The sequence below is a fragment of the Camelus dromedarius genome, chromosome 9, assembly GCF_036321535.1.
Source record: "Camelus dromedarius isolate mCamDro1 chromosome 9, mCamDro1.pat, whole genome shotgun sequence".
Taxonomy (NCBI): Eukaryota; Metazoa; Chordata; class Mammalia; order Artiodactyla; family Camelidae; genus Camelus; species Camelus dromedarius.
Window position 1 is genome coordinate 32,407,248 of NC_087444.1, and position 17,800 is coordinate 32,425,047.

The window sequence follows — 17,800 nt, forward strand, 5'->3', positions numbered from 1 at the left end:
CTGTATGGAACCTCCTCACCATTTCAGTGAAGTCTATAAGCTTCCCTGCACCTGAATGCATCTCACCTTCTTCCGTCCGTGTCAGATGAAAGTCCCTCTTCCTGGCAAAGACCAGCATCCCCAGTCCCATTGTGTTGTCTCAGGGAGCTACGCCACCAATGGCCCTTACTTTCTCCAGAAATTCTAACTTCTTCCTCCCTACTTCCCCTCGACATCTGAACATCGTAAAAACAACAGTGTACAAAAAACCTCCTCTGTACTCCATGTCTCCATCCCATCCTCGACAACCTCCATCTCCCTTCAGAGCCAAGCTTTTCCAAAGAGCTATCTCCACACTCTGCCTCCATTCTCACCTCCCACAGACTCCTCAACTCACTTTATTTGGGCTTCATCTTCAGAAATCCTCCCTAAAGGGCTCTTGCCAAGGCTCCTCTGACTTTCATGTTACTGAACTCTGTGGATGCTGATGTCCTCATCTTTCTGCCCTCTCTGTCACAGTCAACATAGCTGACCATGCCCCCTTCTCATAGCTCCATGACACCACCTTTTCTTGGTTTCCACCAATAGCTCTTTTGTTGGTTTCTCCTCTTCTGAGTGGTAGAGTTCTTTGGAGCGCCATTCGTGGTTCTTCTATCCTTACTGTGTACTCTCATCTTAGGTGATCTCATCCACACTCATGATTTTTGTTGTCTTGAAGACAGACTCTCCTCTGAGAATCAAAACTATGTAGAGTAGTCCCTGCTTTATGTGGCTACTGCTATATCTCCCAAGCTTCTCAAACTTAACACATCCCAAAGTGGACTCTTGATCCTACCCTTTCCCTCCCAAAATGTATTCTTCTTCCAGGCTTCCCCATCTAGGAAAATGGCCCCTCCATTCACTTGAGTGCTTAGCAGAAACTTGGAGCACAAGAACCCTTTGTCCTGATTTGTGGTTCAGGGCTAACTGAGGCAATGTTAGTAAAAGCTATGGCTACACAGGTACCCTGCTTGTGCTATTCATGAGTCCAACTCAGGGGTCTGAAATCTGCTTCGAAATAATGGAAAGCTTACTTATCTCTTGATTTTCCACAAAGCAGTGGACCGAAGTAAAACCTCTCCATGCTGACAATATACTTCTTAAAGATGACCTCGTTCGGATTCATATCCATCTTCCACTGAGGAAATACCACTCTGGACATGGGGGAGGAAGAGGGGAAGAGACGCTGTCTGAATGGAAGTTCAATGCCACCACTTGATGTTTACATGAACTCAATACTCCCTGTTCAGCAAAGGGTCCAGGTGTCTGGAGATAGAATGACTCTTAATTTGAGGACATTTATTCAGCCTTTATTCCTGTGTCCTTCCTTCCCCACCTCTGAGTAAAGAGAGAAGTTTGAACTTGAGAAGAATGATTCCCAGTGGTGTCTGTCATAGTGAGGGCTGATGATAGAGCTGAGTTTCCTGTTTCAGCCCAGCTAGAAAAATTCCTGAGAAATCCTATGGAAAACAAGTTCTCGTGGATATTAACCAGTTATTGAGTTCTCTGTCCAATGTGGCCCCTTGGTGAGAACTGCAAAAAAGCTCCTCTTGGTGGACAAGCTACAAAAGGTCCCCCTACCTTGCTCAGCCAGGTGCCTTTATGTGGTACAAGGATTCAGTAGCTCAGAAAAAAATCTCCAGCCCATAGAGATTCACACATATATTGATATTATGGGGTAAAAAGTCCTATAGAAAATATAAAATGATTAAGCTTGCCCAATAGTTAAATAAGCAAACTAACTCGCCAGAGGAAGACGTTTTCCCCCTCTTCACACCTACTAGCATTCTCTTTATCTCATTCTCATGGTACCATGTCATTCCTGTGTCTTAGTCAATGGCCAAGACTTTGGAGCCTGATACAAGAGGGCCTGGGATGCTGTCCCAGTTCTCCATTTGTATTAAGAGCCACCTTGTTCAAAGTACCATGGGGGAAAACTGCAGTACCTGTCAAGCTTTCCTTTTAAAGTAAAATACACTTACTTTGGGTCTTGGCAAATGTATGGGTAAGTGCAGACACCTCGGCAGTAAAGCTGATACTGGCGGCGAGTTCCCAGGATCTCAAAGTTAAACGTTTGGTCAAAGATGTTGAGATCATTAGAAGAGAAGTGTACTCGCAATGTCACCTCACTGTTGGCGGGCACGATCCACCGGAAATGATTTAGCCTGCAAATAACCACACAGCCTTTTAAAGCAAGAGCGTTTCCTTTGGGCCAAGAGAAAACTAGATTGGGGCCTGGGAGAATTCCTGTCCTGCTGAGGTTCTGCATGGCAGTCCATAGAGCCCCCCAGCCAGGCTGGCTCTGTGCCCATCTAGTGCTGTGACAGCCACACCCTCCATCTGGAGCTTCAGCCTCCCCTCCCTGGGCTTCTTGGAGGCCCACCTGATGAACTTTTCCTGGGAATGCTGCCCAGAGAAGTTGTTCTGCTCTATGTCCAACAGGGGAGCAATGGTTCTAGACGTTCCTCCAGAAGGGCCCTTTCTGTTGAAGGCCATGCGACGTTTCTCCTTCTGAGTCTCGCGGGTCTGATCCATTTTTTCTTTCAGTTTCTGTTTGCTTGACTTAGATGAGGTGGTCTGCTCCTCCTGGCCCTTAATTAAAATGAGCACAGGGTCCTATTTCCTTCTTTATCTTTTTAATTTGGACTCTGCTCAACTAAGGCCTGCCCCCTGATGCTATGACCTCGATGCTGATTTCCTACTTACTTATTAAACTGAAGTTTGGGGCTCTCTGTTACTGAACTGAGATGATGGCAGGGCCTACAGGTGATTTTATTTGCTGCTGATTTTATTTACTCCTTGCTGATCTGCATGGTTTATGGGAAGGAGGCTGTCTGGAGAGATTCAAATTTTGGGCCACAATTCTTCTCTGGGAATTTTAAAAAGCCCCTCTATAAATGTTAATATCGATACCTTCTATATATTACTGGTAAAATCTATTTTTCTTTGTGATTTATTCTATTCATTGTATATATAACATATATGTTCCACTTTAACTTGATTTCATTTTGATTGCTTTATTTTCAATCCAGGTGGAATTAACTTTACTGCATTGTGTCAAGAGAGGAGATAAAAACGACTTTACCCAAAATATCTAATCTTCCTCTCATAATTTCTTTAATAATCTGTCCTTTCTTTAGTGGTGTGTGTTCCCTTAACTTGTGTCTGTTGATTCTTGTATTCTTATGTGCTGTGTGCATTACCTTAGTTTCACAATGCAGTCTAGTATCTTTTTTAAAGAGCCAGCTTTACTTATTTTTTCTTGCAGATGAGCTTCAGAGTAACTCAACAAGTTCCCTAAACCATCCCACGGAGACTCATAAAGTTGGAAGGTAAGACTCAGGCACTTTCAGTCTCCTCTCGGGGGAGGAGGAAGAGTCAGACCCCGGGAATGTGCAGCTTGGAAAGGCTCAGGCAGGATCCCTGATGAGAAGGGGGAAACACTTGGTGAGCATGAAACCCAGCACTGGCTCAATTTTTGGCCAAGTGGAGGGAGATCTCCTTTCCTCGCCTGTCTGAAGTCCTGCCAAGGTCTGGAGGACAAACTGCTTTCTTTACCTTTGACGAGCCTGTGGTGGTTGAAACATCTCCATCTGCTTCTGCCTCTTTCTTCTCCTCCATCAGGGAGAGCTCTTCGGATGGTGGAGTTACAAACACGAAATGCTTCAGGATTTCTGTCGTGGCCAAAGGCAGCCGCTTCACAGGGTAGGAGACGATGGAGAATAAGGCGGGCGGTGGGATGGGCAGTCCAGAGGAACCCAGACCCAAGAGGTCAAGGATCTAAAGGAAAAGCCCGAGATGAGTTTCCTGTGCGGAGGGTGGGCTACCCCTACCTGCCTCCCTGAGTGAGCACAGGGTGGTCAGACCCTCCTGGCTCCCTCCCAACATTCTTGGGAGATGCCCTGCAATAGGTAAGTGTCACGGACAGCTTGTGAAAGGTCTTTGACACAGCTCTGCAGGACTTTCCAGACCTCTGGGCCCTCAGACCCAGCTGGGGCTCTTGCTGTGGGCTGCATGCTCCCTCTCTTAACACGACCCTTGTCACTTCACTGTGACTGTTTAATTGTCTGTTTCTGCAACTGGACTATAAAGCCCATTAGGACAGGAACCAGGGCAATACAGAACAGGACTAGCACACAGTAGGCATTCAAAAAAAAATCTCTGTTTCAAGAGATCAGCTGTTAAAGTTCTGATGTCTATAGTATAAAGCTGTTTCATCCATTTTCAGATCACCTGTTAATTTTTCTTTTATCTTTAAGTATTCTTTCTGAAAGTGAAAGAAAGTTAGGTTTGGAGCAGGTCAAATACAACAAAGAAAAAAAAGAAGCAAAGGTTCTAGGAATGGGGTAAAAGATGGGAATGAAGAGAGAAGTAAAAAAGAAACTTGAGGGAGAGGTAATTTATCCCTACAGCACTTCCCCACTCTCCTCTGATTTACAATGAACATGCTTTCTCCCGAGCAGATGGCTTGAAAATTTAGGAGCAACTTCCTTCTCAGCTTGTAAAATCCTCAGAATAAGGATGCTATCCCTAGATTAATTGCTGTCATCACAACAATTAGCCCACTTGAGTGCTCATTCTATGGACCAAATGGCCGGGGCCTAGCAAGTAACTATCTTCATGTAATCCTGTGTTTCTAATTCTGTCAGTCAGGCAGCTGAAGATATATCCTGACTAATATGTAGCTAGAGTTAACTCCCAGGATTTAGAATGTCTGTGAGGAAAAGGAGGAATAATTTGTACCCCTTATTAAATTACTAGACATGGGGAGTTCTTTCAGCAACAGGCTAACCTATGGCCTGGAATGTGGAGAGTATAAAACAAGGCAAGAAGATCATCCTGGCTATAGTTCTGGAATATAAAACAAGATGAGTATAAAACAAGATATTTTTGAAAAAGAAAATAACAATGATTTCTTCCCAAAGGCTGACCTGAGGCAGAACTGTAAAATGATAGGGGTTGGTGCTGTGTGACCTCAGCTGTCGTCTGCCCCTTCCTGCCCCACCCTGGACCACTCAGGCCAGACTCAAGGCGAGGCTCCATCACAACAAAATCCGCCCTCTTGAGGAGTTAGCCCTATCCTCTCCTCAACTCTTACCTGCCAGGCTCTGTTCTCTACCTTCTAAAGTTGCATCTAGTTTCTAACAAAAACTAAACCAGAGGTGGGCAAACTGTGGTCCCCTGGTCAGATCTGGCCAGCTACCTGCTTTTCTAAATCAGGCTGTATTGGAAAGAGTCATGCCCATTCATTTATATATAATTGGGGGCTGGGACAGAGATTGTGTGACAGGCAGCTTAAAATATTTATTTTCTGGTGTTTTACAGAAAAAAGTTTTTCCCTGAACAAAAGGCTCTAATGACCATCCCTTCCAAACCACTGCCAAAAGGGCTTCTAGATATGCAATACTTTTGTTTCTAGGAACAAAAAGCTATCTGGTAGTATAATTTCTGTCACTACGGGAAGCTTGTAGGAAAGCAATTTTAGAGTAGTTGAGTGCTTGCTTCACCCCAGAGTACACCTGCCTTGCCAGCCCATAACACAGTGTTGTCAGTATTAAAAATCAACCGTACAGGTGGCTTTTAAATCGGATTAGATGTATAATTTTGATGTGTGGAACTTTCTCTGGATTTTCACCACACAGAAGAAGGTTTTTATAGCCATTATCGTCTTATATCCAAGGGAGCAACAGAGATGAACGGAATTAAGGGGATAAGGATTTATGTTGAAACACCTTTCCAACGATTAGCACTTCATCACTATCTGGCGACCTGATGGGTTCGTTACATCTCCATCCTGGAGAAGAGTCTGTACCTGATCCGCTCTGGGAAGCTTGTCACTCTCCAGCACCTGCTTCCAGCTCAAGCCTTCGAAGTTGGGCGTCTGGATGTTTATGAACGGCACACCCAGATCCTTCTTCCCTTCGTGGTCCTCCTCCTCGCCCTCTCCCGTGTCGCTGCGTTCTTCCAGGGCTCGGAGCTTCTCCAGCCGCTCCCTCTCCGCGCGCTCCCGCTCCAGGCGCTCCCGCTCTGCGCGCTCCCTCTCCCGGTCCTTGCGGCCTCTGCGCCCACCTGAGGGAACCTGGCGCTGGTCAGTTCCATCCCCATCGTGGCCCAAGTCCTCAGCCCCAGCGTGAGGCTGCTGAACTCCTTGCTTCCGGTCCCAGTACATGAGGATGTTCTGGATATCCTTGAAGGTCAACTCATAGGTCTTAAACTTCTGGGCCATTTGGTTCTCAGTGTCCTTTGGGAGGTCCCCTTCACTGTCCTCTTGTTCCTGGGCAAGAGGAAACCCAAGCGTGTTGCTATCTGCCAGTAGGTTCCTCCTCTTCTTGTTCAATTCTTCCTTCTCCACCACTGCCTGCTCCCTAACAGACACTTCTCTTTCTATTGTGTCTGACTTGACTTCTAGTTTGGAGAAAGTATGTGTCTAGAAGGCAAAACACATAAAATATTCTTAAAACAGATCTTTAAGGGAGAGCAAATCACATAAGGAAGAGCAACAGGGCATTTTGTTTTGTAAAAGGGCCTCATTGGATTCCAGGCAACTCTTACATACACTAGGGCTGTGCCTAAGAATCACTGTGGGGGCCTGTCTCCAAATAACCTCCCTGTGGTCCTTCCCTGTCATAGAGCTGGCTGGGGTCTAGCACTATGCCTTTTTGTAAAAGGTGCAGAGCAAATCTGATGTGCACTGCTGGTTGAGAGCTGCTGTTCTGAAGGGTCAACAGGGAAAGATTAGCAAAAATAATCCTCTCCTGGGGAGAGGCCACAGAGGGTAATGGTCCAATCCCAGCCGCTTGGGCAGTGACATGACAGCTGAGCCTGGTGGCTGATAAACCCGAAGACACGCTTAGGCTGGAGCGCCTCCCTTGACTACTGTCAAGGCTCAGCTCTGGGGTGGACACACTGACTTGGTGGCTCACTAGAGGCACATCTTTACTACTAGCCTATTGAGCAGCATCCAGGGGCCTGCGGGGTCAGTGGAGAGAGCCAGCACTGTGTTCAGACACAACCGGTCTGACTTCATCTTGTTCAGCCTCAGATGGGGTTCCTGTCTCTGAACTTCCAAGGGTGGGCAAGATGTCAAAATGTCAGGCTTATGTGAGGCACAACACAGCACTGTACACTCAGTAAGTGTTGAACAAATGGAGGTTCCTCTCCTTCTACTTTCTGCTTCACTACAAAATCTGGACAGTATTTGGTCCATTTTCTGCAGGAGAAGCATGCCAGCCTGACTGGCTGGCTACAGTGCTGGACAGATCTGGGCCTGACTTTTGCTAAGGAGAGAATGAGGGCTGCTACCTGTCGGCTCGGTATCTGAGGTTTCCTCATGGCTGGCTCCTCCTTTAATAGTCCCTGCTTTGGCTTTTTGATCTTTCGTTTTAGCTCATCTTCCTTTTGCCGCTCAAGCTCCTGTTGTAGCTTCTTTTCATGCATCTCCCTTGCCAGTCTCTCCAGCTCCCTGCATCAGACCAGGCAGACAAAACTGAGTTCAGAGCCCCTCCTGCCCGAGTGCCCACCTGCCTAGGATTGCCTAGTCGGGGGATGTGGGGCAGAGAGCTTTCTTGGGTATAAAAAGAAAGAAAGAACCAGAGAAAGCTTGGTAAGTAGGAAGGAAGGAAGAAGGGTGGGAAGGAGGGATGAGAAAGAAAGAAGGAAAGGAGGAAAGGATGGCTCACATCTATCTCTGAACATCCTTCAGCAAAACCAATTAACTGAAGCTCAACTAAGAGGAATACTCAACTAATGTATGTCTCTATTCCAATCTCCTTTCATAGGAGAGTGAGAGAAGGGCTGGAAATAAGCTTAATGTTAGCACTTTAAAAAAGCATCTTTCAAAGAATGTAATGTTATCAGGGCAGATGAGGCCTGGCTTCCTACATTGTCACGTTTGAGATTCAGACCAGAAGAAGTGGTGTTGTTAATAGCAGCCCTTCAGGAAGATCTTGGGACCATGGTGCTGGAGCTGAAAGCTACATTCCTCTCCTCCTCTCTTTCTTTTCTTTCCTGCTGTGGATTTAGCCATGGATTCTCTGCTGCTAATGGCAGAGAGGGCACCAAGTATAAACAAGAGTGGAGGAGACAGCATTTCTGAAGATACAAAACCCATCTATTGTGACCTCTGGGGACCCCTGGTTGTTCCTGGTTTGCCGTGGCTCTGCCCGCTGAAGCTGATTCATCATGACTTCACTTCCTCTGTGTGTGTGTGTGTGTGTGTGTGTGTGTGTGTGTGTGTATGTGTGTGTGAGATACAACAAGTCACTACTGAGTTTTGAGGATCAGATTTGCATTTTCTAAGTCCACCATGAGATGAATGCCTGAAAGTAATGTCCTGGATGAGAAAGAAAAGTGATTCCTTTGGAATCCCAGAGCTGGGGTTTTCATACCTCTGGAGAATTGGGCATGTTTACAATGGACCATGCAGGAGAAGGTATACTGCATACTGCATACTGTAGAGGACATAAAAGAGCTTTTGGGATCAGTGGAAGGAGTCTGGAGGTGGAGGGAGAGGAGAGAAGAAGGATTAAGTCGTACGCAAGTATCTTGGCTCTGCCCCCTTCCTGTGTTTGGAATCCCAGGGAGGGTAGGCAATAGAACCTCCCTCCATTGCCATTTTGGAAGACCTGAGGGCAGAAAGGACATATGTCCCACTGCCCACCTGTGCCTGAGATAGCCTGAGATAGTGGCCCAAGTCTCCTAGGTGATGTGGAGGGGATCCATTCATTTCCATATGGTCCCCAGGGTTAGGCACAGAAGTGGTTGGAAGCACTGGCTTCGGAGCCTGGGTCTCTGGTGAACTTCCCAGGCCGAGGATCAAGTGAGAGAGGTAGTCAGACCTCAGGGGATACACAGCACCACCAAAGGCCAAGATGGCAGCCAGGGAAGGAGGAGAAATGGCCGAGTTCTGGGGAGAAACCACCCTGCCCATGTTATGAGAGTGGCCCTGGGTCACCAGCTGTGGACACCTGAGCACAGGAGTTAATGAGCCACACCTAGGGGACAGTTGTCAGGGGGAGCCAGCGAGCCAGCAGGAGCCCCAGGACAGCACAGGGGCCAGAAGCCCCTCCCCCATTATATTACATAACCTTCCTCCCAGTCCCAGGTGCCCCTAGAAAGAAGGAAGGAGAGGAGAATGGCGACCCAGAAAGGCTACAGCATCCAGCACCCTGGATGTGCAAAATATGTGTTTCCTCTCTCAGCAAAGTCATCCTTCTGGGTCCCCATGGCCATTGCTGCCCCCAGGGGGATGTCCCCAGTCTCTGGGTCGGGCCACGTGTCTGATGGAAGTTGCTCCTAGTGGAACTGCTTCTGGTCTGGCCAGCCCTTGATTCTGACCTCCTCTTCCTCTCCTGGAGGGCCTGCTGAACTTCTTGATTGAATATGATTTTCTCCTCCTCTGTCAAGGCATCATATTCTTCCTCATCCATGTTTTGAAGACGTTCTTTTTCTCTCTCAAGCGCTTCCTTGCGTTTGTGCTCTGGGTGGAGGAGTAGACAGGAAGGCAGGGAAAAGTCACTCACCAGCTTTGGCTGCAGGGTCCGCCAGCAGTTAAGCTGATAGCCGAAACAGGCTGCGGATGGTCTGTGACTGTGAGAGGTGGCTGATACCACAGCTGGCATTGCTACTGTTTGGTGGGATTTCTTTCACTCATTCAGTTCCAAAACTGGTTTCCATCTGTGTTGGACTGAATAGGGGCCTCAGAGATGCCCAGGTCCTAACCCCCAGAACCTGTGAATACATTACCTTATGTGGCAGAAAGGACTTTGGAGGTTTGATTACATTAAGGGCCTTGAGTTGGGAGGATTATCCTGGATTATCTGAATGGGCCCAGTAGAATCACAGAGACCCATATGAGGGAGGCAGGAGGGTCAGTGTCAAAGCAGGCGATGTGACAGTGAAGCAGGGTGAGAGAAGATGTGACAATGGAAGCAGAGGTCAGAGGGCTGCGAGGTGGGGGCCATGGGCCGAGGAATGCAGGAGGCCTCTGGAAGCTGGAAAAGGCAAGGAAAAGGATTCTCCCCTCCAAAGGAACGTAGCTCTGCTAACACCTCAGTTTTAGGACTTCTGACCTCCAGAACTGTAAGATAATAAATCTGTTAAGTCGCCACGTTTGAGGGGATTTGCTACAGTGGCAACAGGAAAGTAATCTACCACCCATTGATTTTACCCATTATGGACACATGCCACCCAAGTGCTGGAGGTGACACAACCATTTGCAGACCACGGGGAATCATCTTCCACACCCTACAGATCCCAGGTCCAGGCCAGAGCAGGACTCTGCCTTCCAGGGACAATGCCACCTCCTCCCTTGGGGGCCAAGATTTGCTAGGTCTGCTTCTGACTAAATTGGGAACTTAAGCTAACACTACTTTGTGTGTGTGTGTGTGTGTGTGTGTTATGTATTTTTCAATCACTGAAATTTTTTTCCAGACCACTAGTGTAATGACATAAAAAACAAAAGGTTCAGAGCTACAAAGACCTTACTAATCTGCTATATAAATCTACAAGAGTTTTGAAATCTCTAAGCCTCATTTTCCTCATCTGTAAAGTGGGGACAATAACCTTCATAGGGTTATTGTGAAGATTAAATGACCCAAAGTGTCATTTAAAGACATTTAAAGTTCACAACATTATAAACGGGCTATACTTCAATAAAAAGAAAAAGAAAAAAAAGACATTTAAAGTGTACACAATGTCTGCTGCAGTGCCTAGTACACAGGAGGCTAAAAGGTAGAAATTGTTTCGTAAAGTTATCAGCACCTCTAGTCGTACAAGAAATTCCCAGTAGGCTTCAACAAAACCAATAAGCTAATCAGTCATCTGAGTCTGGATGGGACTTGTGATATGGTCCCTTCAGGAGGCTGTAGTTACTGAGAAGATGAAGGGATGCAGTGTGATGTCAGGGAAAGAGGAAGGTGCCTGCTGTCAGAAGAGCTGGGTCCATCCTTCCTTCTATTAATCTCTCAACAGGTTACTTGTGTCTCAGTTTCCACACATGCAAAGTAGAAATAAGAACTCCCAGCCACCTTCCACAGCAGAAGTGGGGCACCAATGAGATGGTAAATGTAATAGTTTTATGTAAGCCCAACGGGTTATCATGGCAGAGAAGCATTTAAAAAAGCCTAAAGCTCTGTTTAAAGGAAAGACCTATGGGGGCTTGGGAAGGACAGCCCCGGAGGGTAGGGGCCTTGCCTTCTTGCTCCTTTTTGGCTTTCTCCTGGGCCTTCATGGCTGTGAAGTCCTGGGCCATGTTGAGCACGTAAATGTGCTCCCGGTTGCCGATGGCCTTCAGCAGGCAGAGGAGAGTGGTAGCCGCGTTCCGAGCAAAGAGCGTATCGAGACTGTCAAACACCACTCCTCGGTAGCAGTCACTCAGCTGAAACCAGAGAGCGAAGATGGTTAAAGTGGCCACAAGATCATGTGTTCTCTACGGAGAAAGTTGCTGGCTCTCTTGTTGGTGCTTTTGCTGCTGCGCAGTTGGTTCTGCAGACCTACTGGGCCCAGACGAAAATCCCATTCAGCTGTCCTTCTGCCTGCTAAATTCAAGGTGCTGTTATTAAGTAAAAGAGAAAAATAAAAACATTTTTGCAGTCATGAAAGATCTTTATGATACATATTTGTAAAGGATTTTTTCTGTCTCTGTAGAAATTTAAAAAAACTACATGTTAAGCATATCAAAAACATGTTTTTATAGCAATTAACATCACTCTAAACTTCTAACTTTTCATGGCTCCATGTTATAATTTTTAACACACCACTATAGGGCTGTGCCATGACTCTGTGTTTGTGTGTTTAATGTGTTACCTTCTGCTCACTGGTCCTTCAAGGTGAGTGGCTTCAGGCAGCAGACTGAGCCAGGGTCACGGTCTGACAACTGCCATCCAAAGGACAAGTAAATGACTGTTGTGGATGAGGAAACCCATCGCTTCTCTCTAAGGGCCCTGGGTCTGAGCTGCTCTGTGTGGGCGATGGCTCAGAATCTCAGCACACAGCATGAAGATGGCCTGTGAGCCCTACAGCTCTGTGCAGGTGGGTGGACGCACCTGTATGCGCTTGGCCAGGATCTGAGTGAATAGTTCCTCAGGGAGCACGCAGCTCACCAACCCGGTATCACCTCCAATGCTGCCGCTGACACTGAGCCGGCGCTGTGTGGGCCCCGAGAGGAGAGGGCTGGAGGAAATCTATCAAGAGGGAGAAGAGTCAGGAGTTAGAATCCAGCTTGGTGTTCCAACAACTCCTACAATTACAAACCATGTGACCTTAGGAGAATCATCTAATCTCCCTGGGTCTCATTTCCTCATCTGTAAAATGGGGATTGCATTATAAAATGGAAGATTCCTATCTCACTTAAGCAATGACTGTATGCTCTAGAAGGAACACGGTGGAAAGTGCTTTGTATACATACTAAACAGCAAACATGTGTTAATTCAGTCTACAAATATTTATTGAGCACCTCCAGTACCAGGGATACAACCACAAACAAGGCTGGTGATATTGCTGCCCACATGGCCCTTGCATTCAAATGGGGAGACAGAAAAGGAGCACAAGAATATACAAATCAATAACATAATTTCAGATAATGATGAGTCCAAGGGAGAAAATAATCTGGTAAGGAAATAAAGAGCAATGACAGAGTTGGACAGTGGCTACAAGAGACGAGATCCTTAGAGAAGAATCTTTCTGAGAGGGAACAGCAGGCTCTGTCATCACAAGTGCGCTTGTGGGTATGTGGAAAGCACACAAGAGCCCAGTGCAACTGCAGAGGAGTGAACAATGGGGAAGATGCTCAGGCTGAAAGTCAAAGACATAGTTGGGCCACAATATGCAGAGCTTGTAGGCTGGTAAGCAATCTGAATTTTATTCCAAGTATCATGGGAAGTTGTTGGCATGTTTTAGGCAGACAAATGATCTGCTTTTTATTTTTAAAAGACCGCTCTACTTGCTGCAGGAGGTGACGAGAATGGAAGTAGGAAGGTTAGTTATACTTCTCTGTGATCAAGGCAGATAACAGTGGCAGGGACGAGGACAGACATGGTGGAAGTGGGGAAAAGTGGCTGATGCAGGATATATTTTGGAAGTAGAGCCAATAGGATTTGGGATGGGATGTGAAAGAAAGAGAGGCATCAAGAATGACTCCTTGAAGAGGGTGTGGAGAAAAGGGAACCCTCCTACACTGTTAGTGGGAATGCAGTTTGATGCAGCCATTGTGAAAAACAGTATGGAGATTCCTCAGAAGACTAAAAACAAACTTACCATATGACCCAGCAATCCCACTCCTGGGCATATATCCAGAATGAACCCTACTTCAAAAAGACACCTGCACCCCAATGTTCATAGCAGCACTATTTACAACAGCCAAGACATGGAAACAACCTAAATGTCCATTGACACATGATTGGATAAAGAAGCTGTTGTATATTTATACAATGGAATACTACTCAGCCATAAAAAATAATAAAATAATGAATTTGCAGCAACATGGATGGCCCTGGAGAATGTCATTCTAAGTGAAATAAGCCAGAAAGAGAAAGAAAATCACCATATGATATCACTCACATAATCTAAAAAAAATCTAAAATCTAAAAAAACAAAGACAAATGAACTTATATATAAAACAGAAACAGACTTACAAACATAGAATACAGACTTGTGGTTGCCAGAGGGGAGAGGTGGAAAGGGATAAACTGAGAGTTCAAGATTTGCAGATATTGACTGGTATATATAAAATAGATAAACAAGTTTATACTGTATAGCACAGGGAAATATATTCAATATCTTGTAGTAGTTTATGGTGAAAAAATATGAAAATGAATATGTGTATATTCATGTATGACTGAAGCATTATGCTGTACACCAGAAAATGACACAACATTGTAAACTGACTATACCTCAATAAAAAAAAGATAAAAAAAAAAGAATGACTGAGCAAGTTGGAAAATGGTGAAGTTATAAAGACAGGAAAGACTAAGAGAAGAATAATTTTATTGACTTAATTTGTTTTGTTTTTCTTTTTTTGGAGGGGGAAGCAAGTATCAATTTTTGGACATATAAATTTTGAGACGTCTCTAAGCCATTCAATAGAGATATTTAATGTGAGTTTGGATATATGAACCTGAGCTTGGGGAGAAATTAGTGCTGGAGATAGAAATTTAAGAGTCCTAGGTATGCTGAAAATATTTAAGTATTTAAGTAATGAACTGGATGAGATCGTCTATAAAGAAAAGGTCATCTACTCAGAAAAACTAGGAATCTGGAGGAGATGGAGAAGCTGCAGGAGTGGAGGGAGTCACTAATGAGTTAGATGGACAAGTAGAAGAGTATGGAGTTCTGAAAGCCCAGGGAAGACAGTGCTTCCAGGAGGAGGGGGTCATCAGCTGCCAAAGAGGTCCCTTGAGGGGGGTGACAGAAAATTGGCCACTGGATTGGGCAAGATGAATGTTAATGATCTTGAGAAGAGTAGCCAGTGGAGTGGTGAGAACAAAGGCACATTGGAATAGGTAGAAGAGAGGATGGTGAGGACGAGGAGTTCTTTGGAGGAATAGCTGTGGAGAGGAGCTGAGAGATGATACCTGTAGGGGAAACCTGGGGTCATGGGAAAGTATTTTCATAGATGGGAGGTAACACAGCATGCATAGATGATGATAGGAAGGACTCAGCAAACAGATGGGGAAAAACAAATGAGAGAATGGGGACGACTGCAGGAATTTAGCCTGTGAGTAAGAGAGAATGGGTGGGGTCCAGTGTACTTGCACAGGGATCAGCTTTGGATGAGAGTGGGGCAAGTACTCAGGTGCAGGGAAGGCACAGCACTGGGTTAGAAAGAAGTCTGGCTAGTAGATTTGGTGGTAGAGAGGTGGTTGTCTTCTGGTTGTTGCTGCACCCTCCATGAAGCCAGAAGAGAGACCATCACCTGAGAATGAGGAAGAGGAAGGTCTCTTAGAGGCTTGGAGAGTGATGACAGCAATAAATGTCTTAAAGAGATAGACGGCAAATTTACTAGGTCAGACCAACAAGGCCACTTGAAATTTGTGGTCTTAAATTTAAATTAAGACCATTCAGGAGGGATGGGGATTTTCTCCAGCTATGTTCAGCTGCCCTACATGGAGGAAGTGGAGAATTGGGTTCACCAAGGCTGAAGTTCTGCTTGGAGAGCGCAATGAAGGGGAAGGGGCCAGGGAGCAAGTGGGGATGGAAGAATCCAAACTGAGTATGAAAGGAAATGAAGGGGTTTGGTACACAGTGAAGATGTGGATTGGAGGTTTCAGTGGGACCAATTACTTACCAGAATAAGTCATCTGGAAAGTTAGAAGATGGTTGTCAGAAAGTAGGATGTGTGATTTAGAGATCTTGCAGTTTATGGGAAATGATTAATGAGGTCTAGAATATGACCACGGTAGTGAGTAGCCAAGGAGGCCACGGAACTGAGAAGCCAGGGTGTTGGATTAATTATCATTCAAAAGATCAGGACTTCTTACTGGTGCTTTCCTGGAACAAGGTGATTTATAAATAAATGCCCTTATATTACAGGTAATATCTTCATTACATGACATATTACACATTTCTTCCCATTTGCAACATGATTAAATTTTTGGTCATTAGAGAGTTCATGCTTTAGGAGAGCTTCACGAAAACCAAACAGCCATTTTGGGTAAAGCAAGGTAACAGGTAAAACGAGGTGGCAGTTGTCCAACCGTTTGACTCCTGTCACTCTGGAGCAATGCAGGAAGCCACATATGGGGGTGAGTAGCATCTGTGAGCTCTGATTTCTACTATGATCTTGAGCAGGTTTTTAAGTTCCCTATTTAGTGAAGGGGGATTGGAGTCAGAATTGGGAATTTCTGTTGCCTCTGATATATTCTAAAAACCCTGACTTTACTGTCCAGATGGGTAGAAACAAACCAAAGAAAATCATTTCTCAAGACACTGTATTTAATAAAACTATATGGCTTTCAGTTCCTCCATAAACATCTATGTAAATAACATCATATTAAATCTTGGATAAGAAGATTAAAAGGATGATTATTGCAAAAGAAATTGAACCAATGGTTTCAGTTTTCAAGATGTTAGAAGAACATGCAACTGAAGTGAAGATCGTGTGAAAAAATCTGGCACAAATTCTACCTCATGGATGCCCCATATAACCATCATACTTCCTTTTACACAAAGACCTTGACCTCCACTGCATCCACCTACCCTATCCAATGCTCTAACATCCACTTGCCCCACCAACCCTCCATTCACCTGCTGCATCCAACTCATGCGAGCCTCCTCTCTGACAAGGAACTTCACCTCTGCTCCATTTACCTCAGCAAACTTCTCTGAAATGTCCATCTCTCCTATCCCCCCTACGGCACACAGACTGAAACAAGACTCATAGACCCTTTCACTTTTCCTGTTTCTCTTCATTCTATTGTCCTTCTTTTAATTCCTTCTCCACCTAGGCTGGACTTCCCATACTGATGCTACTCTCAACTCCCTTGCTCCTTGTTCTGAGTACACCCCGACCCCTGCAATGATGACAATGTCTCTCTCTGCCTCTGAATAAGGGCTTCCAGGGGCAGAATAGAGATTAGAGAAATCTTACAACTGTGAAGTTATGGCTTCACATCTTGGCCAGGCCATCAGCATTCTCAGCCATCTTTTCTTTTATCCATCATCAGTTTCTGGTTCTATTCCTCACAGTGGACACATCAGTGCTTGGCGACTCTCCTCAAGCAAGCTCTGTAACCCAACTTCCTCAACACTGCCTACAAAGACCAGACATCCTGCATACATCTTAGAGCCATTCAGCAAAACCTTCTCCAAACTCTGTTCTCCACTCTGCTTCCCCTACATGTAGCTGTATCTGTTTTTACCTTTTTGACTCTAGAGGAAGATGGCTCCCATTTCCTGCAACTGTGCTTAATCCTGTCCTCCCTGTTTCCTCCTGGAATCTCATTCTCTCTCTCACCTTGTACTTCTCCAGGAGTTTCTGTCTTTAGAGACCTGTTTGTGCCTCCATGTCCTTTCAGAGAAAGAACTCTCTTGACCTTGGGTTTGCTCCTCTAATGATTACCTGATCTTTTTTCCCCTTTCTTTCCGTTATCTTAGAACCCAACACTCATTTCACTCTGCTTTCCCACTGACAACTCATCACCCACCTGTCTCTCACAGTGCCACCTACTGTCAGGCTCAGCACCTGCTATTCTGCCGAGATTGTTCTTGAAGTCCCTCAGCATGAGGCTCAAACTCTGAATTCTTTATTACATTCCAAGACTCCACTGCAGCCCTCCTACAACTTACATTCATGGAAAGAAGTTGTGCTGACTTGGTTGCAGGATGCCAGGAAGGAGGAGGAGGAGGAGAAAAAGGAGGAGGAAGGGGAAGGAACCTAACCCTCCTTCTGGGGAGCCCTGATTTATACCTGTGGTGTTTCAGATGAGTGCTGGTGATGCTGCTTCTGAGACCCAGAGCCGTGGCTCTCTGTCTTGCTTTTGGTGATCAGCACGCTCCCACGTACTGTCTTGGCAGGTTTAATTTCGGGAGTTACCAGAGTGGATTCTGAAGTTAACTTGCCCAGGGTCTCACTGCTCAGTCGGATTTGGCCCATGGCATTTTGGCTCAAAGCAGCAGCCTCCTGGGCTACATGGAAAGAGTAGGTCTATATTAAAAGTCACCTTAGGACGATTAGGAAGTAAAGGTGAAGATGGCACGCTGAAACCTAGTGTGATTCTTTTGAGGAATACAAAGCTGTCTCCATCTACAGCTGGCTGAGCAGGGCTGGGGGAAGGGGCTCCGCCCA

At 45.6% G+C, this 17,800-nt stretch overlaps 1 protein-coding gene across 1 annotated transcript in view; it reads right to left on the reverse strand.

Annotated features, from left to right (window-relative positions):
• Positions 1-17,800, reverse strand: part of HYDIN (HYDIN axonemal central pair apparatus protein) — a 374,065-nt gene that overhangs the window by 63,041 nt on the left and 293,224 nt on the right. Inside the window, exons 43-52 of the mRNA XM_064489991.1 lie at positions 17,423-17,640; positions 12,063-12,200; positions 11,212-11,395; positions 9,355-9,496; positions 7,321-7,480; positions 5,831-6,445; positions 3,577-3,798; positions 2,402-2,610; positions 2,001-2,183; positions 1,053-1,172 (exon numbers count right to left, since the gene is read on the reverse strand). Coding sequence (XP_064346061.1) covers positions 1,053-1,172; positions 2,001-2,183; positions 2,402-2,610; positions 3,577-3,798; positions 5,831-6,445; positions 7,321-7,480; positions 9,355-9,496; positions 11,212-11,395; positions 12,063-12,200; positions 17,423-17,640 — 2,191 coding nt within the window. The remainder of the gene's footprint in view (positions 1-1,052; positions 1,173-2,000; positions 2,184-2,401; positions 2,611-3,576; positions 3,799-5,830; positions 6,446-7,320; positions 7,481-9,354; positions 9,497-11,211; positions 11,396-12,062; positions 12,201-17,422; positions 17,641-17,800) is intronic.